Source organism: Podarcis raffonei, chromosome 11 (genome assembly GCF_027172205.1).
Source record: "Podarcis raffonei isolate rPodRaf1 chromosome 11, rPodRaf1.pri, whole genome shotgun sequence".
Classification (NCBI taxonomy): domain Eukaryota; kingdom Metazoa; phylum Chordata; class Lepidosauria; order Squamata; family Lacertidae; genus Podarcis; species Podarcis raffonei.
The window spans coordinates 9,072,018-9,096,180 of NC_070612.1; the positions used below are offsets into that span (position 1 = coordinate 9,072,018).

Below are 24,163 nucleotides of genomic sequence, written 5' to 3' on the forward strand. Positions count from 1 at the left end.
AATGTTTTTATATAGTTGTTTTTAGTATTTTAAAATAATTTTTATTGGAATTTTATTTACAACATAATATAAACCCCCCCAGCCCCCCAATACACAATCCACCCTCATTAAACGTGAACATAACATACAGCAAGCATAACATACAATAATACAAACAACCAAATAAAAGACTTTATCCTGTTCCTGGCCTCCTTATTGACTTCTTATAAACTGTTTCCTTTATGAATAATTATTAAGATTTTTCTAATTGTAACTTAAATATCCACAAAGTCTCCTGCAGACGTTAATCGAAACAAGGCCAGGTATGTATTTTAGGGCCCTGTTTTGTGAAGTATTCTCTGCATTTTCCCCATGCTTTTTGAAACTCTTGTCTAGTGTAACCTTTAATTGCCTCTGTTAAGGTAGCCAGTTCGATATACTCTAACAGTTTGCCTTGTCATTCCTTTTTTGTTGGCACAGTTTCTTCTTTTCCAGTTTTTAGCAATTAGGATCCTTGCCTCTCCTGTGGCATAGAGTTGTGTTTAACTTGTTTCAGAAGTTTTAATTGTACGGTCTTAGTATTGGCATGTTTGCTGCCCTGAGATTCTTTCGAGGAAGGGTGGGATATAAATTTGAGGAGAAGGGCGACCCCACAGCAGAAACCCAACCATACCTCAGTCCAGTATACCTGAAGGAGCGTCTCCACCTCCATTGTTCTGCCCGGACACTGAGGTCCAGCTCCGAGGGCCTTCTGGTGGTTCCCTGCCTGCGAGAAGTGAGGTTACAGGAAACCAGGCAGAGGGCCTTCTCAGTGGTGGCGCCTGCCCTGAGGAATGCCCTCCCAGCAGATGTCAAGGCAATAAACAACTATTTTACTTTTAAAAGACAACTGAAGGCGGCCCTGTTGAGGGAAGTTTTTAATGTCTGATGTTGTATTGTTTTTAATATTTTGTTGGAAGCCGCCCAGAGTGGCTGGGGAAACCCAGCCAGATGGGCGGGGTATAAATAATAAATTATTATTATTATATATAACTGAACTGCAAAACCGCAATGTCCACAAATTGCAGGATGACACAGCTCTTGGGTTTGATCCGGAATCTGCTGCCTCTCCCTAGAAATTAAGGCAAACCTGCCACAAATGAGCTCCACATCCCTTCTGCACAACTGTAAGAGTGACTGAAAAGGTGGAGAGGGAACGCTGTCCCCCAATCTTGCAACTGCAGAGCAGCCCGGGTGCCTAATGAGCACACAATTGATTTCTGCATAAGTTTCAGTGCCGCATGGCATATATTAGGCTGGGGAAACCCAGCCAGATGGGCAGGGTATAAATAAGTTGTTGTTGTTGTTGTTGTTATACCCGCTCTCCCTTGCCTTCTGTAAATTTCTTGACGGCATCATTGCCCCAAGACTTAAATCATTACCATATTCTTTCACTTTATAACCACCACCACCACCAGCTGCCCCCATATCGACACTGTTCTGCACAGTCGTAAGTGTAGCCCGTTGCGAAATGACATACCTTTGGGAACATCCATGGGGTTAAGGCTACCGATAAGATCTCTGACATAGAGTCCGTCACCCTCATCCTTGCTCAGCCAATTGTTGCACGGGAAGTAGAAGCGGAGGTGGGGCCTGTTCATGTCCGTCACTATCACACGATCCAGAAACCAGCTGGCGTTCATCCCTGTGTTGTCGTGTTCAATTCTGTCGCACAAATCAGAATAAGACTCGGGTTTGGGGGGTTTGCCACACGTTCGCGTTTAATGTGACAGTAGGGAGTGCTGAATTTTTCGAATTTTTCAACAGTAGGGAGTGCTGAATTTTTCAACTTTCAGATTCCCAAAATGAAGGGTGCTAAAAAAATTGTAACATGACTTGGGAATTCAAAAGATATATTGGTTAAATTGATTAGCTTTGCTTGGTAAATAACAACATTAAAAAATAATTGACTTTTTCACATTTCTGCATAATTCCAATAACTCGTCTTGGCAAAAAGATTTTGTGAAAAGATGTATGTAAAATTGCATAAAAATCATTAACAAGGATTGCCAACTAAGTATTGCAGTTATATTATAGTCTAATATTATTTTTATCATTTCATATATATATCATGTCGTAACATGAATAAAATCGGCTCCATTGACAAACTGGGGTTCTTCTTTATAACAATGGCCTGATTTGATTAGTTCCCTAATCTCTTGATTTAAACACAACTCTTAAGCTCATTAAAAGGGTTTCCAGTCATACACCCTCCAAGGGCAGGTAGATATTCTCACATTACAGAATCACCAAATGATGAGCTATTTGCTCCCGTATATGATATTGTGGTGCCATTATAGGGGAAAGGCAGTAGCTGAGTGTTAGAGCACCAGCTGTGGATGTAAAAGGTAAATGGACCCCTGACCAGGTCCACTCACGGACGACTCTGGGGTTGCGGCGCTCATCTCGCTTTATTGGCCAAGGGAGCCGGCGTACAGCTTCTGGGTCATGTGGCCAGCATGACTAAGCCGCTTCTGGTGAACCAGAGCAGTGCACGGAAATTCCGTTTACCTTCCCACCGGAGCGGTACCTATTTATCTACTTGCACTGGCATGCTTTTGAACTGCCAGGTTGGCAGGAGCTGGGACAGAGCAACCGGAGCTCACCCCGTCGTGGAGATTCGAACCGCCGACCTTCTGATCGGCAAGTCCTAGGCACTGTGGTTTAACCCACAGCGCCACCCGCATCCCGCTGTGGATGTAGAAGGCCCCATATTCAATCCTCAGCATCTCTAGAGCCAGGAGAGATCCCTGTATGCAATTCTGGACCGCTGATGTTGCTGATCAGAGAAAACAATACTGAACCAGATGGACTGATGGTGTTACTTGGTTTAAGGCCCCTTCCTAAATTTCTATATTCCAAGCGATGCCTTTTATGTGCTCAGATAGCTTATCCCTGGGAACAACACAGGATGCAGGAATTTCAAGTCAAGAATTTGGGGCTGAGTGGGGATTTTGGCTGGGGCCCTGTGCAAGGACGTCTGCTTGTGCGCTGCGGCTTTCACCCCTTCTTCTCCCATGGGTGCCCCCCAAAATTGGATTGCAGGCATTTGGAAGAAGCAGGGCATGGGGAGAGGAGAGTAATCGCTCTATCTAGCAAGCAGTGCCGGATTTACATATAAGCTAAACAAGCTATAGCTTAGGGCCCCACTTTTTTGGGGGCCCCCAAAAAAATTTAAAGGGGGGGAACTGGATGTACCATTTCCAAAATATAAGATAAAAAACAAATGAAATAAAACCTACATATAGCAACAGTGGCAAATGGTTTTAGATACCTATTAGGTCCATAAATTACCATATAGCATATATTCAACACAAAAAACAGTGACAATTTGTTGCTGACAAAGGACAGCTGGACATATAAAGGGCCTCATTCACTTCAGTAGCTTGGGACCTCATCAAACCTAAATCCGGCCCTGCTAGCAAGCCATCATGCCTGCCTATAATTCCGGCACTTGATATGCACCTTATTGCTGAAAGCCCATGAATTTGTCTGATAAGACCATGGGTAGGCAAACTAAGGCCCAGGGGCTGGATCCGGCCCAATAGCCTTCTCAATCTGGCCAGCGGACGGTCTGGGAATCAGCGTGTTTTTACATGAGTAGAATGTGTGCTTTTATTTAAAATGCATCTCTGGGTTATTTATGGGGCATAGGAATTCGTTCATTTATTTATTTTTCAAAATATAGTCCGGCCCCCCACAAGGCCTGAGGGACAGTGGACCGGCCCCCTGCTGAAAAAGTTTGGTGACCCCTGGATAAGACTATGTGGTTCAGGGGAACCCAATATTCTGTGTCTCCATATTGTGGTAGGTTCCGCTACCATACCTTATTTTCCTGATTGTCCCAACGTTGTTGGTTCTCACTCGAAACACATCCGTTTTGCTCCTCTCAAAGGCAGAGCTGCTCCTGAAATATACACATGCCCCCAGAAAGAACAATTATTGAAAAGAAGGGGTTAACAGTGATCGTTACAGATGGTCTACTCATGCATTTGCACCACTCAGCTGACTCATCACCTCATAATTTGAACCTAAATGTTGGGGGGGGGGTCCCAAAATCTATTGTAATGCACAGCGGTGGCCATGAAGCCTCTGGCTCCTATTGGCTGAGTTGGTGGGAGGCATCAGAATGTCCATGAACATTCCAAGGCTGAGAGAATGAAAGGGTCAGCACGGAATTCTCACAGTCAGTCTCCCTTGAGGGAAGTGAGGGGTCATTTTAGCTGGGACAGACACCTCGGACTGAGGGTCACGCTGGGTGCGTCTTGTGCTTCTCCCAGTGTTTTGGTTTCTTAAATTGAAAGATAGCATTGGAGGACGCCATCAAGAGGACTACTGACAACCGAAGAGTGCTGGCTACAAACCAGAGTAGCTGGTCTTACTGGGGAGAAAAGCAGGAAGCAAGGAACAGTGAAGGCAGGGAATTTAAGAAAGAGAAGAGCAAGGGAAAGTTGGTACTAGGGGGAAACATTGATCCCATGTTCTCAAAAGTTCCACGATATGCAGACACTAGGACCAGCTTGCTTCATGAAGAAGTGGTGCTGCTATTACCTTTTCATTGGTATGCATGGGAATCTAAGGTGTAGGACAAAACTCACTTTGGAGAGTTTGTGTCACAGGTGAGATCTGAACCAGGGAACATCTGCTCAGTCTTTTCCATTGCAACCCTATCCATGCCTTCTCAGAAATAAGTTCTATTGTTTTTACTCCCAGATAATTGTACATAGAATTGCAGCCTTAGGCAGAGGCACTGAGTTGTGCCCAACGTGGAGGGGGGGTGTCGCACGTGTGTGATGTCACACGCATGCCGCCACCACCCCCAACCCAGCCAGGCTGACTCGGCCCACCATCCTCCAGCCACCCCAGCTGCCTTGCCTTAGTAAAGGTAAGACCTTTATGAAGACGCTTCACCCTACTGCATTCCCGGTGGAGGACATGCCAGGGTGAAGATGCTTTGCCCTGCTGCAACCCTAGTAGAGATCGCTAGCACACCAAACCCAGCTCATAGGGCTGTTGTGAGGATAAAGTGGGGAGGAGGAAGAGAACTATGTAAAAGGTAAAGGACCCCGGGCGGTTAAGTCCAGTCAAAGGCAACTATGGGGTTGCGGCACTCATCTCGCTTTCAGGCCGAGGGAGCCGGCATTTGCCCACAGACAACTTTCTGGGTCATGTGGCCAGCAGGACTAAACTGCTTCTGGCACAACGGAACACTGTGACGGAAACCAGAGCGCCGTTTACCTTCCCGCCACAGTGGTACCTATTTATCTACTTGCACTGGCATGTTTTCAAATTGCTAGGTTGACAGGAGCTGGGACAGAGTGACAGGAGCTTACTCCGTCACAGGGATTCGAACCGCCGACCTTCTGATCAGCAAGCCTAAGAGGCTCAGTGGGCTTCTTGGAGGAAGGGGGGAAATAAATGCAATCAATCAATTCTAAGCCTCATTGGATCGCAGGCCTAGACAGGACACACAGATGTCATTCAGACTGACTTGCCCCCACCCCAGCCTATAACAATATAGATTCAACATAAGCAGGAAGAAGAAGAGGAGGAGTTTGGATTTGATATCCCCCTTTATCACTACCCTAAGGAGTCTCAAAGTGGCTAACATTCTCCTTTCCCTTCCTCCCCCACAACAAACACTCTGTGAGGTGAGTGGGGCTGAGAGACTTCAGAGAAGTGTGACTGGCCCAAGGGCACCCAGCAGCTGCATGTGGAGGAGCGGGGAATCGAACCCGGTTCACCAGATTACGAGTCCACTGCTCTTAACCACTACACCACACTGGAAGTCAAATCTACTTCGGGGAGACCTCTGGAATGGATGTTTCTTCTCTTTGATGACACACAGAGACATGCAAATTCCTGTATGTTTATGTGGGGAAGGGGGAACCTATGGCAAAGACGTTTCACGTGACTTCAGCATGCCTTGTGGTGACCATTCTGTGAAGTGCGTCGCCAAAATGCAGAGGTGACGTTGCCATGCACTGGTGTGGCAGCACGCAGCCGTGAAAGGGAAAGAAGCAGAAAGCATTGTGGCAACCAGAAAGGTGCCACCTTTGAGGAAATGCATGGCATTTTGTGCAATCGGCGCCGTGGAGCGAACCAGGGGGTCTCAAATGTCATGCATTCTGCAAGGCGTATCATCCGTCAACGCTCCGAAAACAGCCCGCCGGGGAGATGCATGAGATTCCATCCTTTTGCCATATTCCGTGAACAGCGTGACAAATTTGGAGCGGAGCGTAGGCGACGTGCTCTCTCGCCACCCTTGCTGTTGAATCAGTTATTACCGTCAAATGTTAGCTGGAGCTAACAGGCAGGAATAAATTCCTTCTGGTTTTGCCTGTGAAGCTTGTTCTGTTCTGTTTTTGAGGAGACCACAGGGAAGAGAAGAAAGGGAATTGGGAAGCCCTGCAAAGCAATTACGCTGCAGCAAGATTTCTGACAGGGGTGACGCCTTGTCAGCATATAACACCTGTGCTCAGAGATCGACGCCGGTTGCTGATTTGCTCCCAGGTTAATTTCAAGGTGCTGCTATTAGTATAAAGTTAAAGGGACCCCTGACCATTAGGTCCAGTCGTGGACAATTCTGGGGTTGCGGCGCTCATCTTGCTTTACTGGCTGAGGGAGCCGGCGTACAGCTTCCGGGTCATGTGGCCAGCATGACTAAGCCGCTTCTGGTGAACCAGAGCAGCACACGGAAATGCCGTTTCGGAGCGGTACTTGCACTGTGTACTTTCAAACTGCTAGGTTGGCAGGAGCAGGGACTGAACAACGGGAGCTCACCCCGTTGCGGGGATTCAAACCGTCAACCTTCCGATCGGCAAGTCCTAGGCTCTGTGGTTTAACCCACAGCGCCACCCACGTCCCTCTGCTATTAGTATACAAAGCCCTTAATAATTTGGGACCAGTTTACCTATGAGAGCGCCTTACCACATATTTGCCTGCTTGAGTGCAGAATTGGCACTGGTGCAGGTGACACATAATACCCCTTCCACATTTGTAAGAACTCCATCATTTCGTGTGACAGCACCTACACTTCGGAACTCCCTGCCGATTGAGACCAAGCAGGTGCCTTGCTCTGTTCAGTGCCTGCTAAAAACATTCTTGGTTAGACAAGTCTTCACTCCTGATGTTTAGAAACGCTGGTGTGAATTTTAAACTGTTTTAGTATTTTAACTGCTTGTATGCTTTAATGTAATTGTTTGCTGGTTTTATGGTTGATCTTTGTGTAAACTGCTTTGAGGGGGGGTTACAATCAAACGGTGCATAAATACATCAAACAGGGTATTCATTTAATAAGAATTTTAAAAGGTCAAATGAGAAGCTGTTTTGGATGAATGGCAAGCGATTTTTGTGACATTTGGCAAGGTATGGTGGAGTGCAGTTGCAGGTTTAAGTCAGGAGAGAGTTAATTTCAAATGCTGAACAAGATTCCTAGCCATGAATGCTTAACGGCTCATTCTGGGGTCATAAATGAAACTGACTGTGAAGAGATTTGGGAGATGCATGAGAAAGTACTTTTTCAACATGGCAAAATAAAACGAAAACTCCTTTCAGTGATTGCTTAAAACCATTTTCTTTTTTTTCTGCTTTGAAAAGCCTATGTAGAATGCTGGCATATGTTTTAATCTCTTTTTTTTTTTTTTTTTTTTGCTTACTGTTTATTTTAATCATCTTTGGAATGTTTTTAACTGCCTTTCACTGATAATTCTAGTGTGTTTGTTTGTTTTTGTAAACCTCTTAGAGGTTTTTATTACAATCAAGCAGTATGTAAATGATGGAAAATAAATAAATGAAAATAAGAAACATGTTGTTATGGTCGCTGTTGTGCAGCTGGAGTGTGTGTGGATGAATCTGTCATTTTATCTCTCAGGCCCCGTCTGCAGTAGACATTTAAAGCAGTAGTATGCCACTTTAAGAATCATGCCCCTCGCAAAGCATCATGGGAACTGTAGTTTGTTAAGGCTGATGAGTGTTCTTAAAAGGTAAAGGTACCCCTGCCCATACAGGCCAGTCTTGACAGACTCTGGGGTTGTGCACCCATCTCACTCAAGAGGCCGGGGGCCAGCGCTGTCCGGAGACACTTCCGGGTCACGTGGCCAGCGTGACAAAGCTGCATCTGGCGAGCCAGCGCAGCACACGGAAACGCCGTTTACCTTCCCGCCAGTAAGCGGTCCCTATTTATCTACTTGCACCTGGGGGTGCTTTCGAACTGCTAGGTTGGCAGGCGCTGGGACAGAGCAGCGGGAGCGCACCCCGCCACGGGGATTCGAACCGCCGACCTTTCGATCGGCAAGCCCTAGGCACTGAGGCTTCTTAGGGGACCCCTATTCCTCTCACAGAGTTTTAGTTTACAGAGTGAGTTTAACAGTGAGTTCCTCTTTCCAGAGAATTCTGGGAATTAGGAGAATTTTGGGTCTCCTTACAACCCTTAACAAACTGCAAATCCATGCTAGTTTAAAATGGTAACATTGCTTTAAATGTCTGGTGCAAATATGGTCTCAGTTTCTCATTTTTCCCATCTTCTCCGCAACTCTGCAGCAATTTATTATTTTTAAGAAGAAGAAAAACCCTCATGAAAATTCATCAGCCAATTTCTCCTAATAAACCCTTTCTTGTATGCAGTTTTGAATAATATGCACATTTTTGCAAACAAGTCCCCCTGAATTAATTAATTCTGTATGTTGTTTTCACTAATATGTGCGCTTTTGTACACAACGTTTGGTTGAAGAACAGTTACGCAACATTCACAAAAATGCAAAATTTAAAGGATAGCCGTGTTTGACCTCACACATTCGTTTGAAGAGTGAGAATTGGGTGGTTTCTCGTTGAAATGCACACAAAACTAAATTTCTATCCCACCACCAGCTGGGGCTGATGGAAATGGTGGTCTAAAACATCTACAGTGTACTAGGAGCCAACTTGGTGCGCTGAATGCGTTTGAGTACTCTGAAATCATCTCCAAGATGTTTCTCTCAAATATGGCAAAGAGGCCTGAAATTTCATGCATTTCCTTTACCATTCCCATATTATTTGTCTTTATAAGGTTTTCGTGTTTGAGCTGCTTCACTGGAGAAAGAAGGTCTTTTGAGGGGGAAACTTAAAAGAGTTTCAGGTACCTCTTGTCAGCGCTGTAGACATGGAGAAAATGTGGCATTATGGTATGAAATTAACATTTTCGGTGATACATTGACATCCAAAGGAAAGCAATCAAGCATCATAGAGAACCTGGCGCAACACAAGAATGGGAGCCTAACAGTGCAATCCTTGCCATGGCTACTCATAAGTAAGTCCTAGTGTATTCAAGGAGGTTTACTCCCAGTAAGTGAGGTTAGAATTGTCCTTTAAGCCAATCCATTACCCACTTACCTGGGACTAAGCCTCATAAGACTCCATGTGACTTCCTTCTGAGTACACACCAGTAGGATTGTACCGTTGATCGTTCTGTTAGGTCTATGGGGCCATTCAGAAAACAAACCACTTTGTAGAAAATCTGAACGTTGTACCAGCCATCTTCCTTGTTGCAGGCTGCTTCTTAAGGGCTGTCACATGGAAGATGGAGCAAGCTCGTTTCTCCAATTCCCAACCAATGGATTCAAGTTACAAGAAATAGGGCTGCCATACATCTGGATTTTCCTGGACATTACTGGGATTTCAAAGACCGAAGCATAGCTGTCAACTTTTCCCTTTTCTTGTGAGAAGTCCTATTTGGAATAAGGGAATTTCCCTTAAAAGGGGGGGAAAGTTGACAGCTATGGACCAAAGTGATGTCCAGGGGGCATCTCTGGAAGGCAGCATATCGTCCTGGACAATTTGGGGGGTTTCCTTAAAAGCTTAACAAGTTTTGGGATGTCCTGGTTTTTACTTTTCGAAATATGGCAACCCTACCAGAAAGGAGATTCTGACTCAACATCAGGAAGAACTTTCTGGCGGTAAGAGCTGTTTGACAGTGGAACAGACTCCCAGAAGAGATGGTGGTTTCTCCTTCCTTGGAGGTTTCTAAGCAGATGTTGGATGGCCATCTGCCATGGCTGCTTTAGCTGAGATTCCTGCATTGCAGGGGGTTGGACTAGATGGCGCTCAGGGTAATTTCCAACTCTACAATTCTATGATTCTATAAATTACCCATCCCTCTTTTTCATTAATGCTATGATTAGGACATCTTCTGATTCAGAACCATAGGGGCTCAGCCACCCTAGTTTTTGATTCACACAGTAGATCTCCTTCTACCGGTCCACAATAGAAAGTGTCCTTTCAGACTGCATCACGGTGTGGTACGCTGGTTTGACATCAACTGATAGGAAGGGCCTACAGAGGGTGGTGAATACAGCACAAGATATTATGGGCTGTCCCATGAATCCGCTGGATGAAACAGCGGAAGAACATTGCCTCAGGAGAGTGAGGAAAATTCTCAGGGATGATTCACACCCTGGCCGGGACTTTCTTGATCTCCTGCCCTCAGGCAGAAGATATAGAAGCATGATTAGTCGCAACAACAGGGTAAAGAACAGCTTCTATCCATGGGCTGTTAGGCTGCTGAATGAAAAGATAACAGGGCAACTGACTTTCGGGTTTGGTGGGTGTGCGTCAGTAAACGAGGGGAATTAAGACTAAGAGAGCTGAGTGGGGGGTGCTCGTGTAATCTCACTATATACAAGTTGTATAAGTGACAATAAAGTATTTCAATATTTCAATACCCCTAAACCTGCTTGGATGTGAGTCTGTTGAATCTGTACTTAAATTTCATGACAAACAGGAAATATAATCATTGAATTGTCAGGATATGCGTTAGATGAGTTTTTACGTTTTGGGATGAGAGGGTAAGTGAAAAAGGCTTCTGAATGGACATTTCAAAACAGAGTGGTAACAAAAGGATTGACACATGTATGGGTCTGTGAGTGTTCGGGTTATACATGCAGGTGTCGCTCGAATTTTCGCATGCATTTAGAATGTGCTGCATCCATCAGTGAATCAAGATACGTCGCAAACCAAAATCTCTCATATTAGCTTACTGCAGAGAAAGCTGCTGAGTTCACATATACCCAGCGTGACTCACTTGCTGGTCAGATGGGCTTTCGGAGTGATGCCAAATTCTCCAAAGAGAGTAACAAAGACATTGGCATCGGTCCCCGCTCCTCGGACGTCTCCTGTCACCGTCACGACTTCGTAGACTGTGGATACAAATTGGAGGAAATACGTGAAACCAGCAGGAAGAATGTATCTTACTCTCCAGGGAGCAACTGGTCAAAATGGACCCCACTGTCAAGATTTGAAACAAGATTCATTTTAGAGTAAGGGCAGGATTCAGAGCAAAGATCTTTTCAATGCCTCACTTCTGAAAATATAAAAAGAGGAAGATTAGGACTGGAAGCAGAGATGAACAACTCTGTCAATTTCGTTGTGCCTCAGTTTCTCATTTTACCAATCTCCAGTTCTCCATATTCCTGCAGTAGCTTACAATTTTTAAAAACAAGTCGTCATGAAAATTCATCATGGTATGCATTTTTGTGTTTTTAAACAGCAAGCCACTCTGTGATCTTCAGCTGAAGGGTGGTATGTAAAGTTATGAAATAATAATAATAATCAGCATTTTAGTGTATGTTTCTCCTAATATATATCATTTTGCAAGCAGTATTAACTAAAATACACCTTTTTGCAAGCAATCAAAATGAATTTTGGTATGTTGTTTTCACTCATAATGAATTTTTAAGCACACATTTCCCCAATATATGCATTTTTGAATACATTATTTACTTGGAGAACTGCACTGCAAAATTTAGGGAAGTGCAACTTTTAAAGGATACTGGTGCTCGGTTTCGGCTTGAGGAGTATTAATGGGCTAATTTTCTTTCTTTTTTTTAAATATTTATTAAATTTTCCAATTTTTTAAACAAACAAACAAAAACAGAACAAACAAAAACATTAAAAAAGGCATACAAAACGTTCTTTTCCATAACAAATTTCTCAGACCTCCCCATACTTCTCCTCCTCGTATTCCAATTAAGATTATTTGTTCAGCAAATCCTTCATTTAAAGCATTACAGCTTATATTATTACCTTATTTTTCAAACCCTTTTTTCCCATCTATATTCATTTATAACCTTACAGCTAGAGACCACTCAATTTCAATCCATTAATGGGCTAATTTTCCACTAAACTGAAAATAGAATCAAATTCCTGCCCCATCGCTGCAGTGTCTACCCTTTCTCCATTACAAGAGAATTATTCCAAGAGCCACATGCAATCCAAGTGCTGCATCCCAGAATCCTCTGCAGTCTTGCAAGGCATTCTGGGATGCAACTATCTTTACATGCACAGATTTATTGGCATCCCTAAAAAGACCATTCTCTCAAAGCAGCCATTTCTCTCGCTTGTGCTTTCTGGCTGGTCCTGACTCCTGAGCAGTGCATGGTCTGATTCCTTGGGTCAGAACCTCAAAGTCCCAAAATCAAGGCTTACTATGGCCTTAAGTTCTGACAAGTAACACCCTTTTGCTTGATGCAAACATTACATTGTGATACGGTTAAAGAGGTTTAATTCTGGTTTGGTGCAAGCCATGTTCCAGGGTTGACTGGAAGCCAATGTAAACCATGGTTTGTGGATGTGCAAATCATAACCTTCTGGGTGAGAGTCAAGGGGAACACCTCTTTTGAGATGCATCTTTCCATTGGCTGATATTTGTAACACGGCCTCGGCCCAGTATACCTGAAGGAGCGTCTCCAGCCCCATCATCCAGCCCGGACACTGAGGTCCAGCTCTGAGGGCCTTCTGGCAGCTCCCTCACTGCGAGAAGTGAGGTTACAGGCAACCAGGCAGTGGGCCTTCTCGGTAGTGGCACCAGCCCTGTGGAACAGCCTCCCATCAGATATCAAAGAAATAAGCAACTATCTGACTTTTAGAAGACATCTGAAGGCAGCCCTGTTTAGGGAAGCTTTTAATGTCTGATGTTTTATTGTGTTTTTAATTTTTTGCTGGAAGCCGCCCAAAGGGAAACCCAGCCAGATGGGCAGGTTTATAAATAAATTGTTGTTGTTGTTTAAAATAATGCCTTTTATTTTTATCTGCTGACCAATTAATTGGGTCATCTTTGGAGTTTACTCCAAAGAAATTAATTAATAAAAAAATCAATTAAACGCTGCAGCCCTTAGAGTAAGTTTTCTACTTATTTTAGACAGGGCTCCTGAAATAGTTGACAAATCCATGTAAATATTAAGTGGCTGGCAACCCTTATATAGCATATCCTGGCACCCTCCAGAAATTTCAATCTGTAACTCCCATCAGCCCCAAGCAAAACACCTATACCAGCTGAGGCTGATGGGAATTGCAGTTGAAAACCTTCGTAAGACATGGGGTTGGCAAAGGTTGCTGTATCCTATATTTGCAAATCCAAGCACTGCAACCTAGAAGAGGCACATGCAGGAATTCCATGGGCTTTGTTATTCTTGATGAGCCCCTGCAAAGTCAAATGTTTTTATTTCTGACTCATTGCATGATGAGTGCCTTAAGTCATTTGGAGTCTTAGCTGGGAGCAAAACATCGGTCTACCTTTCAGAAGCCAGGAAAACACATATTGGTTTCTTCACAGCGCTGGCAGATATTAGTTCAGAAACTGGCAGATTTTGTGATCTAATGTCAATTTGTGCTGGGCAGGGAAGCACATTTACCAGAGAGATGCCAAATTCACCCCACAGGTATCCATTGTGATTAGCAAGCAATGCACCCTTTATATCGTGCTGATTTGATAGAAAGTGATGTATCTCTCCATCCTCTTTGCAAACTTGTAATGGTACAACTATAGAAGAATGAGCACAGGTTCAGTTACAGAGGGGTGAATCTGTCAGTCTTGGTTTCTCTTTTTTTCCAGTCTTACATGCAGTTCTCTGCATTTGCTCATAAGTTTGTGTGTTTGTTTATTTGGTTGTTTGTTTGGTTGTTTGTTTTTTTAAAGTCTTCCCGAAAATTCACCAGCATAATGTGAACTTTGGCTATACCTCACTGGACGTCTGTTGTAGATCCCTAGTACATCCCTGGCTCCCCCCAAACAAGAAGCTCAACAAATTTGGATTCCCTAAAAAAAGCTCAACAACTGTGACCTGAACCCCCCAAAAGGGGGTAGATCACTGCCAGTTTTTAACTCTGTGAGTAGATCACAATCTCTTGAGAGTTGGCCACCCCTGATATACATCATGGGTCAGCAAACTAAGGCCCGGGGGCCGGATCCGGCCCAATCGCCTTCTAAATCTGGCCCGCAGACGGTCCAGGAATCAGCGTGTTTTTACATGAGTAGAATGTGCCCTTTTATTTAAAATGCATCTCTGGGGTTTTGTGGGGCATAGGAATTCGTTCATTTTTTTCCTTCAAAATATAGTCTGGCCACCCACAAGGTCTGAGGGACAGTGGACCGGCCCCCTGCTGAAAAGGTTTGCTGACCCCTGATACACATTTTTCTACACAATTCTTATTTATACAAAACAAGTTTCCCTAGAATAATTCATTTCTCTGTGTGTGTGTGTGTGTGTGTGTGTGTGTGTGTGTGTGCGCGTGCGCACACACACACACACACACACACATTGTGTACATTACTTTTCTGGAGAAGTTAGGCAAAGTGAAAATGTTGAGGGTTGGGGGTATGTGATGAAGGTTCTGGAAACCAAGCCTTGTGAGGAACAGTTGAGGGAACTGGGTATGTTTGGCCTGGAAAAGAGAACACTGAGCGGAGATATGATAGCCATCTTCAAATATCTCAAGGGCTGCCACAAGCTTGTTTTTCTGCTGCTCTGGAGGGTAGGACCCGAACCAATGGCTTCAAGTTACAAGAAAGGAAATTCTGACTCAACATCAGGGAGAATTTACTGATGGTTACAGCTAACCAATAAATTCCCCATCCCTGTTTTTCATTGATGCTGAAGTATTTTTCAGCCCTTAGGTTTATTTTTACAATGCACATAGCAGATCTTCAGCAGTCAAATACTCAGTGATCTATCCTGTTAGGCAAAGATCATAAGATGACCTGGATGTTCGCCAAATTCTGTGTACAGATCTGTAGGAGCAGACCATCCCCCAACCCAAACTAGTTTGCTAAGAAAATCCCCAAACTTGGTTCCATGGGTGACTCTGGGTCATCTCTCTGTGGTAGCTTATCTTAAAGTTTTAAGTGTCTATATGCTTATCGCAGGGACACGGGTGGCACTGTGGGTTAAACCACAGAGCCTAAGACTTGCCGATCAGAAGGTCGGCGGTTCGAATCCCTGCGATGGGGTGAGCTCCCATTGCTCGGTCCCTGCTTCTGCCAACCTAGCAGTTCAAAAGCACGTCAAAGTGCAAGTAGATAAATAAGTACCGTTCCGGCGGGAAGGTAAACGGCCTTTCCGTGCGCTGCTCTGGTTTGCTGACCACATGACCCGGAAGCTGTATGCCGGCTCCCTCGGTCAGTAAAGCAAGAAGAGCGCTGCAACCCCAGAGTTGGTCACAACTGGACATAATGGTCAGGGGTCCCTTTACCATTTACCTTATGCTTATCACATTTCTAAATTTTAAATTTATTGCTGTACATTGTTTTAAATGTTTGCTTTCCTTCTGGGATTGTACCCCCAAGTGTGTTTTAGAAGCTGGTCTCCGACCGTAATAAATTTATGTATCTATTTATCTATCATCTATCTATCTATCTATCATCTATCTATCTATCTATCTACAGTGGTGCCTCGCAAGACGAAATTAATCCGTTCCGCGAGTCTCTTCGTCTTGCGGTTTTTTCGTCTTGCGAAGCACGCCTATTAGCGGCTTAGCGGCTATTAGCGGCTTAGCGGCTATTAATGGCTTAGCGGCTTTAAGAGAAAGGAAACAAACTTGCAAGAACTCGCAAGACGTTTCGTCTTGCGAAGCAAGCCCATAGGGAAATTCGTCTTGCGGAACGACTCAAAAAACAGAAAACCCTTTCGTCTAGCGAGTTTTTCATCTTGCGAGGCATTCGTCTTGCGGGGCACCACTGTATCTATCTATCTATCTATCTATCTATCTATCATCTATCTATCTATCTATCTATCTATCTATCATCTATCTATCTACCCGGTGATCTACTGATCTGTTAAATATAAAATCAGATCATCCACCCACCCAGGTTTTCAGAAGCAGAACAGAAAGTCACACTATAAAGTCACACTTGCCTTTTCAGACCTACCCCAACAGAGCTGAAAGACAAGGTGTAAATTAATTAGTAAAGTGGTCCTCTTCATTTCCCTCATTATTGAATGCAGCCTGTTTTTAAATACATATCATCTTACAAGTATTCATTCCCTGCGATGTGCCTATGAAAGAGCAACGCTCCTCACTGAGGCTGTTTGGATATTTCAGGTTGCCAGAAGCCTCTGACTTCCTAGAGCTACTTGTGCGAGATATCAAGGGCTTGATGCTTCTTGACAGCTGGGGCTGAACAGAACTGCGTCCTGCAGGCAAGATGGATTCTTCCACTTCTCAGAGCTAAGAATCACATAGAATCATAGAACTGTAGAGCTGGAAGGGACCCTCAGAGTAATCTCTTCCAGCCCCCTCACAATGCATGGATTTTAGCTAAGGCAGCCTGGGAGTCATTCTGGACTCACAGCTGTCCATGGAGGCACAGGTCAATTCTGTGTCCAGGGCAGCTGTTTACCAGCTCCATCTGGTATGCAGGCTAAGACCCTACCTGCCCACAGACTGTCTCACCAGAGTGGTGCATGCTCTAGTTATCTCTCGCTTGGACCAATGCAATGCGCTTTATGTGGGGCTACCTTTGAAGGTGACTCGGAAACTACAACTAATCCAGAATGCGACAGCTAGACTGGGGACTGGGGGCGGCCGCCAAGACCACATAACACCACTCTTGAAAGACCTACATTGGCTCCCAGTACGTTTCCGAGCACAATTCAAAGTGTTGGTGCTGACCTTTAAAGCCCTAAATGGCCTCGGTCCAGTATACCTGAAGGAGCATCTCCTCCCCCATTGTTCTGCCCAGATACTAAGGTCCAGTGCCAAGGGCCTTCTGGTGGTTCTCTCGCTGCGAGAAGCCAAGTTACAGGGAACCAGGCAGAGGGCCTTCTCAGTAGTGGCACCCACCCTGTGGAACGCCCTCCCACCAGATGTCAAAGAGAAAAACAACTACCAGACTTTTAGAAGACATCTGAAGGCAGCCCTGTTTAGGGAAGCTTTTAATGTTTAACAGATTACTGTATTTTAATATTTTGTTGGAGGCCGCCCAGGGTGGCTGGGGAAACCCAGCCAGATGGGCGGGGTATAAATATTATTATTATTATTATTATTATTATTATTATTATTATTATTATTATGACAGATGGTCATCCAACCTCTACTTTAAAAACCTCTAAAGAAGGAGAGTCCACAACCTCCCGAAGGATACCGTTCCACTATAGAACAGCTCTTGCTATCAGAAATTTCTTCCTGATGTTTAGTCGAAATCTCCTTTCTTGTAACTTGAAGCCACTGGTTCGAGTCCTAGCCTCCGGAGCAGGAGAAAGCAAGCTTAATCCCTCTGCTATGTGACAGCCCTTGAGATATTTGAAGATGGCTATCATATCTCCTCTCAGTCTCCTCTTTTCAGGCAACAAGGGGTCAGCAAACTTTTTCAGCTGGGGGCCGGTCCACTGTCCCTCAGACCTTGTGGGGGGGCTGGACTATATTTTGGGGGGAAATAATAATGAATGAATTCCTACGCCCCACAAATAACCCAGAGGTGCATTTTAAATAAAAGCACACATTCTGCTCATGTAAAAACACACTGAATCCAGGACCATCCGTGGTCCGGATTTAGAAGGCGATTGGGATGGATCCGGCCCCCAGGCCTTAGTTTGCCTACCCATGGGCTAAACATGCCCAGCTCCTTCAACTGTTCCTCATAAGGCTTGGTTTCCAGACCCTTCGGTCATCTTGGTTGCCCTCCTCTGCACACATTCCAGCTTGTCGATATCCTTCTTAAATTGTGGTACCCAGAATTGGACACAGTATCATTGGATGGATCACTGCCTTGCCGTGGCAAAGGGGCTTGAATAACTCCTTCATGGATCACTGCCTTGCCATGGCAAAGGGGCTTGAATAACTCAGAGAAGCTATGAACTATGCTGAGCATAGAAGAGAAGACTCCCTGGAAAAAACCCTGATGTTGGGAAAGATGGAGGGCACAAGCAGAAGGGGACGACAGAGGACGAGATGGTTGGATAGTGTTCTCGAAGCTACCAGCATGAGTTTGACCAAACTGCGGGAGGCAGTGGAAGACAGAAGTGCCTGGCATGCTCTGGTCCATGGGGTCACGAAGAGTCGGACACGACTAAACGACTAAACAACAACAAATCACTGGATGGAGCAGCTGCAATAGTCCTGCATTGCAGGGGCTTCAACTAGATGATTTGCCCAATCCCTTCCAACTCTGCAATTCTATGATTCCGAAGGAAGATAAAGACGGCCTCAGATGGAACCGACGCAAATAGCTGAAAGCTTACAACACATTTACCATTTCAAGCTTGCTTTCACAACAGGGTAGAGGGACCCTTTGTGATACAAAACGAATTAGAATTTTATTATTACTGTCACAGACCAGTTCCGGGTCACTTACAATATCAGGAAAATCATAAAACACAACAGGGATACATTGAATTGCAACTGGGTTTAACAGAGACAATTCCGATATAGTGGCAGTTTAAAAAGTATATTAAATCTTGAACACTAAAATATAACCTAAAATTATCATTTAAAACCTTAATCATTTTGGTAGTACAGCTTGTTCCCTAAGTTTTATGGCAGTCGCACAGAATTTGGCCACCATCATACAAAACTTGCATAGTTGCATATTTGGTAGAACTGGGGTCGACGTGCTTGTCCTCAACCGTTTCAGACCCAGGACTCGCTTTCATGCATTCAGGAACTCATTCCTTAATTATTTTATCATGCATTTTTACGGTGGTGCTCTGCGGTTGTGACCCACCTTGGATCAGGCTATGGCCTGGTACTGAATCCCGACCCATCAGCCAGAAGTCCACTGCCAACAGAGCAGAGGAACTATAAAGCTAAAGGTAAAGGGACCCCTGACCATTAGGTCCAGTCGTGGCCGACTCTGGGGTTGCGGCAATCATCTCGCTTTGTTGGCCGAGGGAGCCGGCGTACAGCTTCCGGGTCATGTGGCCAGCATGACTAAGCCGCTTCTGGCGAACCAGAGCAGCGCACGGAAACGGCGTTTACCTTCCCGCGGTACCTATTTATCTACTTGCACTTTGATGTGCTTTCGAACTGCTAGGTTGGCAGGAGCAGGGACTGGGCAACGGGAGCTCACCCCGTTGCAAGGATTCGAACCGCCGACCTTCTGATCAGCAAGTCCTAGGCTCTGTGGTTTAACCCACAGCGCCACCAGCGTCCACATTTTGTATGCATCACATCTATGAGCCACACTGGGAGGGAGCTGGTCACCAGCCACACAATTTCGTTTCCCCCATAATAACCCCAGTCCTAAGCATGCAGCCAGCCCTATGACAGAGGCTGCTGCCTGGACTCAGCCTTTAGTCCTTTTCACATGTTATTATCTCAGGTGGATGATAACAAGTGGCCTAACCAAAAGGACTGTCGTACAAACTGAATTTTTGGTCTTTAATGCTATCGTTTAACTTTATTCTTTGCTCCTCCTTCTGATTTATCGGGGGGGGGTTGTTAGGTGATCTGAATCATTTAGCGTTTTGCTGGTTTTTTTTCTTTCATCATTGATTTTGTTGGTTTCTAAATGCTGCCTTGGGTGGTTTTTTAACTAGAAAAGTGGCTTATAAATATTTTAAATAAGTAAGTAAGTAAATAATTAAATGCAGTCCGCATCTTCAATGATCCTCACATTCGTCTCTCGTTACCCTTGCACCCTCCTTCCCAGTTTTTCCTTTGCTGTTGCTCCAGCTGTCAAAACTTTGACTGTAGGCAGCTTGGGGCAGGGATTTTTTTGCTACTGTGTAAACCACCATTTTATTAAGCTATCCCAGTTTTGTCCCCCATTTCCCCAAGGAACTCGGGGCAGCATGCAAGGTCCAATCCAGCCCCACACTCCATTCCATCCTCACAACACTCCTGTAGGAGAGTCACAACACCCCTGGGTGCCCGAGAGTCACTCAGTAAGCTTCATGACTAAACAGGATATACACTGAGGTCTCCATCCATCACATCACACTGATCTGGTGCCTTGTCTTGTAAACCAAACCACTAAAACTTCTTTGAGCACCAGTGCAAAGGGATCCCTGATGCTGAGACCTTATAACCCAAGCCCTGAAAGACCTATACTGGCTCCCAGTATATTTCTGAGCACAATTCAAAGTGTTGGTGCTGACCTTTAAAGCCCTAAATGGCCTTGGCTCAGTATACCTGAAGGAGAGTCTCCACCCCCATTGTTCAGCCCAGACACTGAGGTCCAGCTCTGAGGGCCTTCTGGAGGTTTCCTCCCTTCAAGAAGTGAGGTCACAGGGAACCAGGCAGAGGGCCTTCTCGGTAGTGGCACCAGCCCTCCCAGCAGATGTCAAGGAAATGAACAACTATCTGACTTTTAGAAGACATCTGAAGGCAGCCCTGTTTAGGGAAGTTTTTAATATTTGATGTTTTGTCATGCTTTTAATATTCTGTTGGGAGCTTCCCAGAGTGGCTGGGGAAACCCAGCCAGATGGGCAGGGTATAAATAATAAAGAAATTATCATCATCATCATCATCATCATCATCATCTCTCCCGGCTTACCTTTTTTCTTGTTGTACTCATCTTCAGTTTCATGGCAAGAATCCGAGTGATAATCCCGAAGTTCTTGCTCATACATCTCAGCAAAATTCTCATCATCCTTTTTCTTCTTCTTCTTGTCTTTGTCCTTGGACTTCTTCCCTTTTTTCTTTTTCTTTTTCTTCTTCTTCTTTTTCCCACCATAGTCGTCGTCGTCTTCCTCACTGTCACTCCACTCTTTCTTCTTCTTTTTCTTCTTCTTCTTCTCGCTCCTCTCGTCCTCCTCATCCTCTGTCAAGCCCCTTCCTCTCTCCTGTTCCTCCTCATCTTCCTCATCTTCCTCCACCCCCTCATCTTCCTCATCTGATGATCTGCTCATCCTCTCCCCCCAGTTATCACCTACACTTTGCCTTCTCTTTCCTCATCCCTCCACAACAGCCTTTCCTCTCAGGGCTCTTTGGACTTCCCTCGAGCCTTCTTCTCTCGGTTCTCTCCTCTGTATCCTTCCTTGCTCTTCTGCCTCTTGAAAGACACTAGTTTCCTCTAAGCTTCCCCGAATCTGCACCTCCCTCGATGCCTGCACTGTGGACTTCCTCCCCTGCTTGCAATCGATAATCCCATCAGACGGTCGCTTCTTTGACTGCCTTTAACTTTATCCCTCCTGTCCTCCACCTGTTTGGCCAAAAGGCCTCTTCTGTTCACATCTTTCGTTTCCTTCTCTCCTTTTCGGTTCCATTACTTATTCATTGGCCTGATCAGAGTTGCTTCCTCCACCTCCGTCGTCTTCAGCATCTTTTTTTAAAGAAGAGCTTTCCTCTCCTGAGATCAGATCTTGCCATGAGTCTACCATGTCACACCTAGCCAATGAAAGCCAGAATCTCTTCAAATGTAGGTCAGGAAGGAAGCCTGTGATGAAATTCTCCCGTGGCCTGAGCCCAGAGAAAGATTTATGCAGTGGGGCAAGTTTACGCCACTCTCCTCACAGCCCCACTTTGAGCTTCAGAAGAGTTGGCTACGTTTGGCGTGGGAGAGGGGGGAGATTACCTGGAGCTCCTTCGGTCAGCTGACCCCAAGACAGACAGACAGGTGAAAAGAGAGAGAGAGAGAGAGCTACTTTATCTGGCTGGTTTGCCGTTCCCTCTCCATTATTCATGGGTCTCAGGATTGCTTTACAATCTCAAACTTTGTGGCAGAGAAACTCCCGAAGTGCCATAGATTAGGAGGAGAGCAAATACGTTGCCTGTGTGAGCTCCCAGGTTTGGTCCCCGAAATCTCTCAGTAAAAGGTAAAGAGACCCCTGACCATTAGGTCTAGTCGTGGCCGACTCTGGGGTTGCGGCGCTCATCTCGCTTTATTGGCCAAGGGAGCCGGCGTACAGCTTCTGGGTCACATGGCCAGCATGACTAAGCCGCTTCTGGCGAACTAGAGCAGCGCACGGAAACACCGTTTACCTTCCCGCCGGAGTGGTACCTATTTATCTACTTGCACTTTGACGTGCTTTCGAACTGCTAGGTTGGCAGGAGCAGGGACCGAGCAGCGGGAGCTCACCCCGTCGCGGGGATTCGAACCGCCAACCTTCTGATCAGCAAGTCCTAGGCTCTGTGGTTTAACCCACAGCGCCACCCGTTTCCCTGTGGGTCTCTCAGTAGTGCCACCGTTAAGCCGCCTCGAGATCAATTTTTGTTGTTGAGAAAACAGAATGTGCATATTAAATCAAATCAAAGAAGTGTTTGCACTTAAACTGCTAGTATGAAGTAGGGGCCCTATCAAAAAAAGGCTTTTGTTGTTGTTTAGTCGTTCAGTCGTGTCCGACTCTTCGTGACCCCGTGGACCAGAGCACACCAGGCACTCCTGTCTTCCACTGCCTCCCGCAGTTTGGTCAAACTCTGTCTCTGGGATGCCCAGAGATGGAAAGAAGACAAAGTTTTCCCAACCAGAGAAGAATGGCAAACCGAACTGATGGACTATGCCGAAATGGCAAAGCTAGCTGACTGGAAAGCACAGGAATCAAGAGGACAAAAACTTTACAAAAGAATGGGAAAAATTTACAAGTTGCTTAAGAGACCACTGTAAGCAGATGGAAGCAGGATTTTGACTTCACTTGTAGTGTAACAATTACTAAGGGAAATATGGATTTATACAATAGTTAGAGTTTGAAGCAGATGCAGTCTTAAATGTTTTAAATGGGACTCCAGGGAGGGGATGGGGGAAAGTCCCGAGATTCGGAGAAATCTCTGCATATAGATGTGTATTTGATTTTTTTTTCTTTATGATTTTGCATTGTAAAATCAAATAAAAATGATTTTCAAAACAACAAAATAAGTATTTAAACTCTGCTAATTTTTTCCTCTGTGTTTATTACTTATTGCACTTCTAAACTGTGCTTCTTTTAAGCGACTCCCAGGGCAGATGACAAACGAACTCAAAAGCCTCGCTATCACCTCATTCACTTGCCAGAGCAAGGAGAACCCATCAGTTACTCGGGTGCTCCAACAAATGGCATCATCATCATTCCTGCTCTCTGCGCCCTGCTGTGTTCCTCTTCATTCTCCCTCCACTACACCACTGCTAAAACCGTTCCTGGGCCACATCACTTAGAATTGTAGAATTGTAGGGTTGGAAGTGAACCCCAGGGGTCATCTAGTCCAACACCCCGCAATGCAGGAATCCCAACTTATGGTCCCCCATCCCATTTGAAACCATACTGAACCCTGCTTAGCTTTGCAAATGTGCTAGCAGTTCCATCGCTGCACCACTAGGTGGATTGCGGAGGAGAAGGAATGGATTGCACAATTAAATTAATCCTCTAAATATCCCCGCACATAGAAAACACGCACATTTCAAAGGACTAGCTTTCTACAGAAAATGCTATTTTTTTATATATGCAGGTGTCAGGGAACTGCCATTAGAACAGGGGCGGGAAACAGAGGGGCAGTCGTGTTACAGGGAGCCTCCAAAAATCTTGCGAAGCAATAATAATAATAATAACAACAACAATAACAATAATTTATTATTTATACCCCGTCCATCTGGCTGGGTTTCCCCAGCCACTCTGGGCAGCTTCCAACAAAACACTAAAATACAATAACCTATTAAACATTAAAAGCTTCCCTAAACAGGGCTGCCTTTAGATGTCTTTTAAATGTCAGATAGTTGTTTATTTCTTTGACATCTGATGGGAGGGCGTTCCACAGGGCGGGTGCCACCACTGAGAAGGCCCTCTGCCTGGTTCCCTGTAGCTTTGCTTCTCGCAATGAGGGGACCGCCAGAAGGCCCTTGGCGCTGGACCTCAGTGTCCGAGTAGAACGATGGGGGTGGAGACACTCCTTCAGGTATACTGGACTGAGGCAGTTCTTCCGGTGATGAGGAAAGCCCCATCTCCAGTGGGGAAGAGGTAAAAGAACCTGAGGATACTGCGGGGAGCCT

General features: G+C 45.1%; 1 protein-coding gene across 1 annotated transcript in view; it reads right to left on the bottom strand.

Moving 5' to 3' along the window:
* LOXHD1 (lipoxygenase homology PLAT domains 1) overlaps positions 1-24,163 on the bottom strand; it is a 197,999-nt gene that overhangs the window by 155,628 nt on the left and 18,208 nt on the right. The window contains exons 2-4 of the mRNA XM_053407585.1: positions 11,075-11,189; positions 3,845-3,925; positions 1,499-1,683 (exon numbers count right to left, since the gene is read on the bottom strand). Of these exons, the coding sequence (XP_053263560.1) occupies positions 1,499-1,683; positions 3,845-3,925; positions 11,075-11,189 (381 nt within the window). The remainder of the gene's footprint in view (positions 1-1,498; positions 1,684-3,844; positions 3,926-11,074; positions 11,190-24,163) is intronic.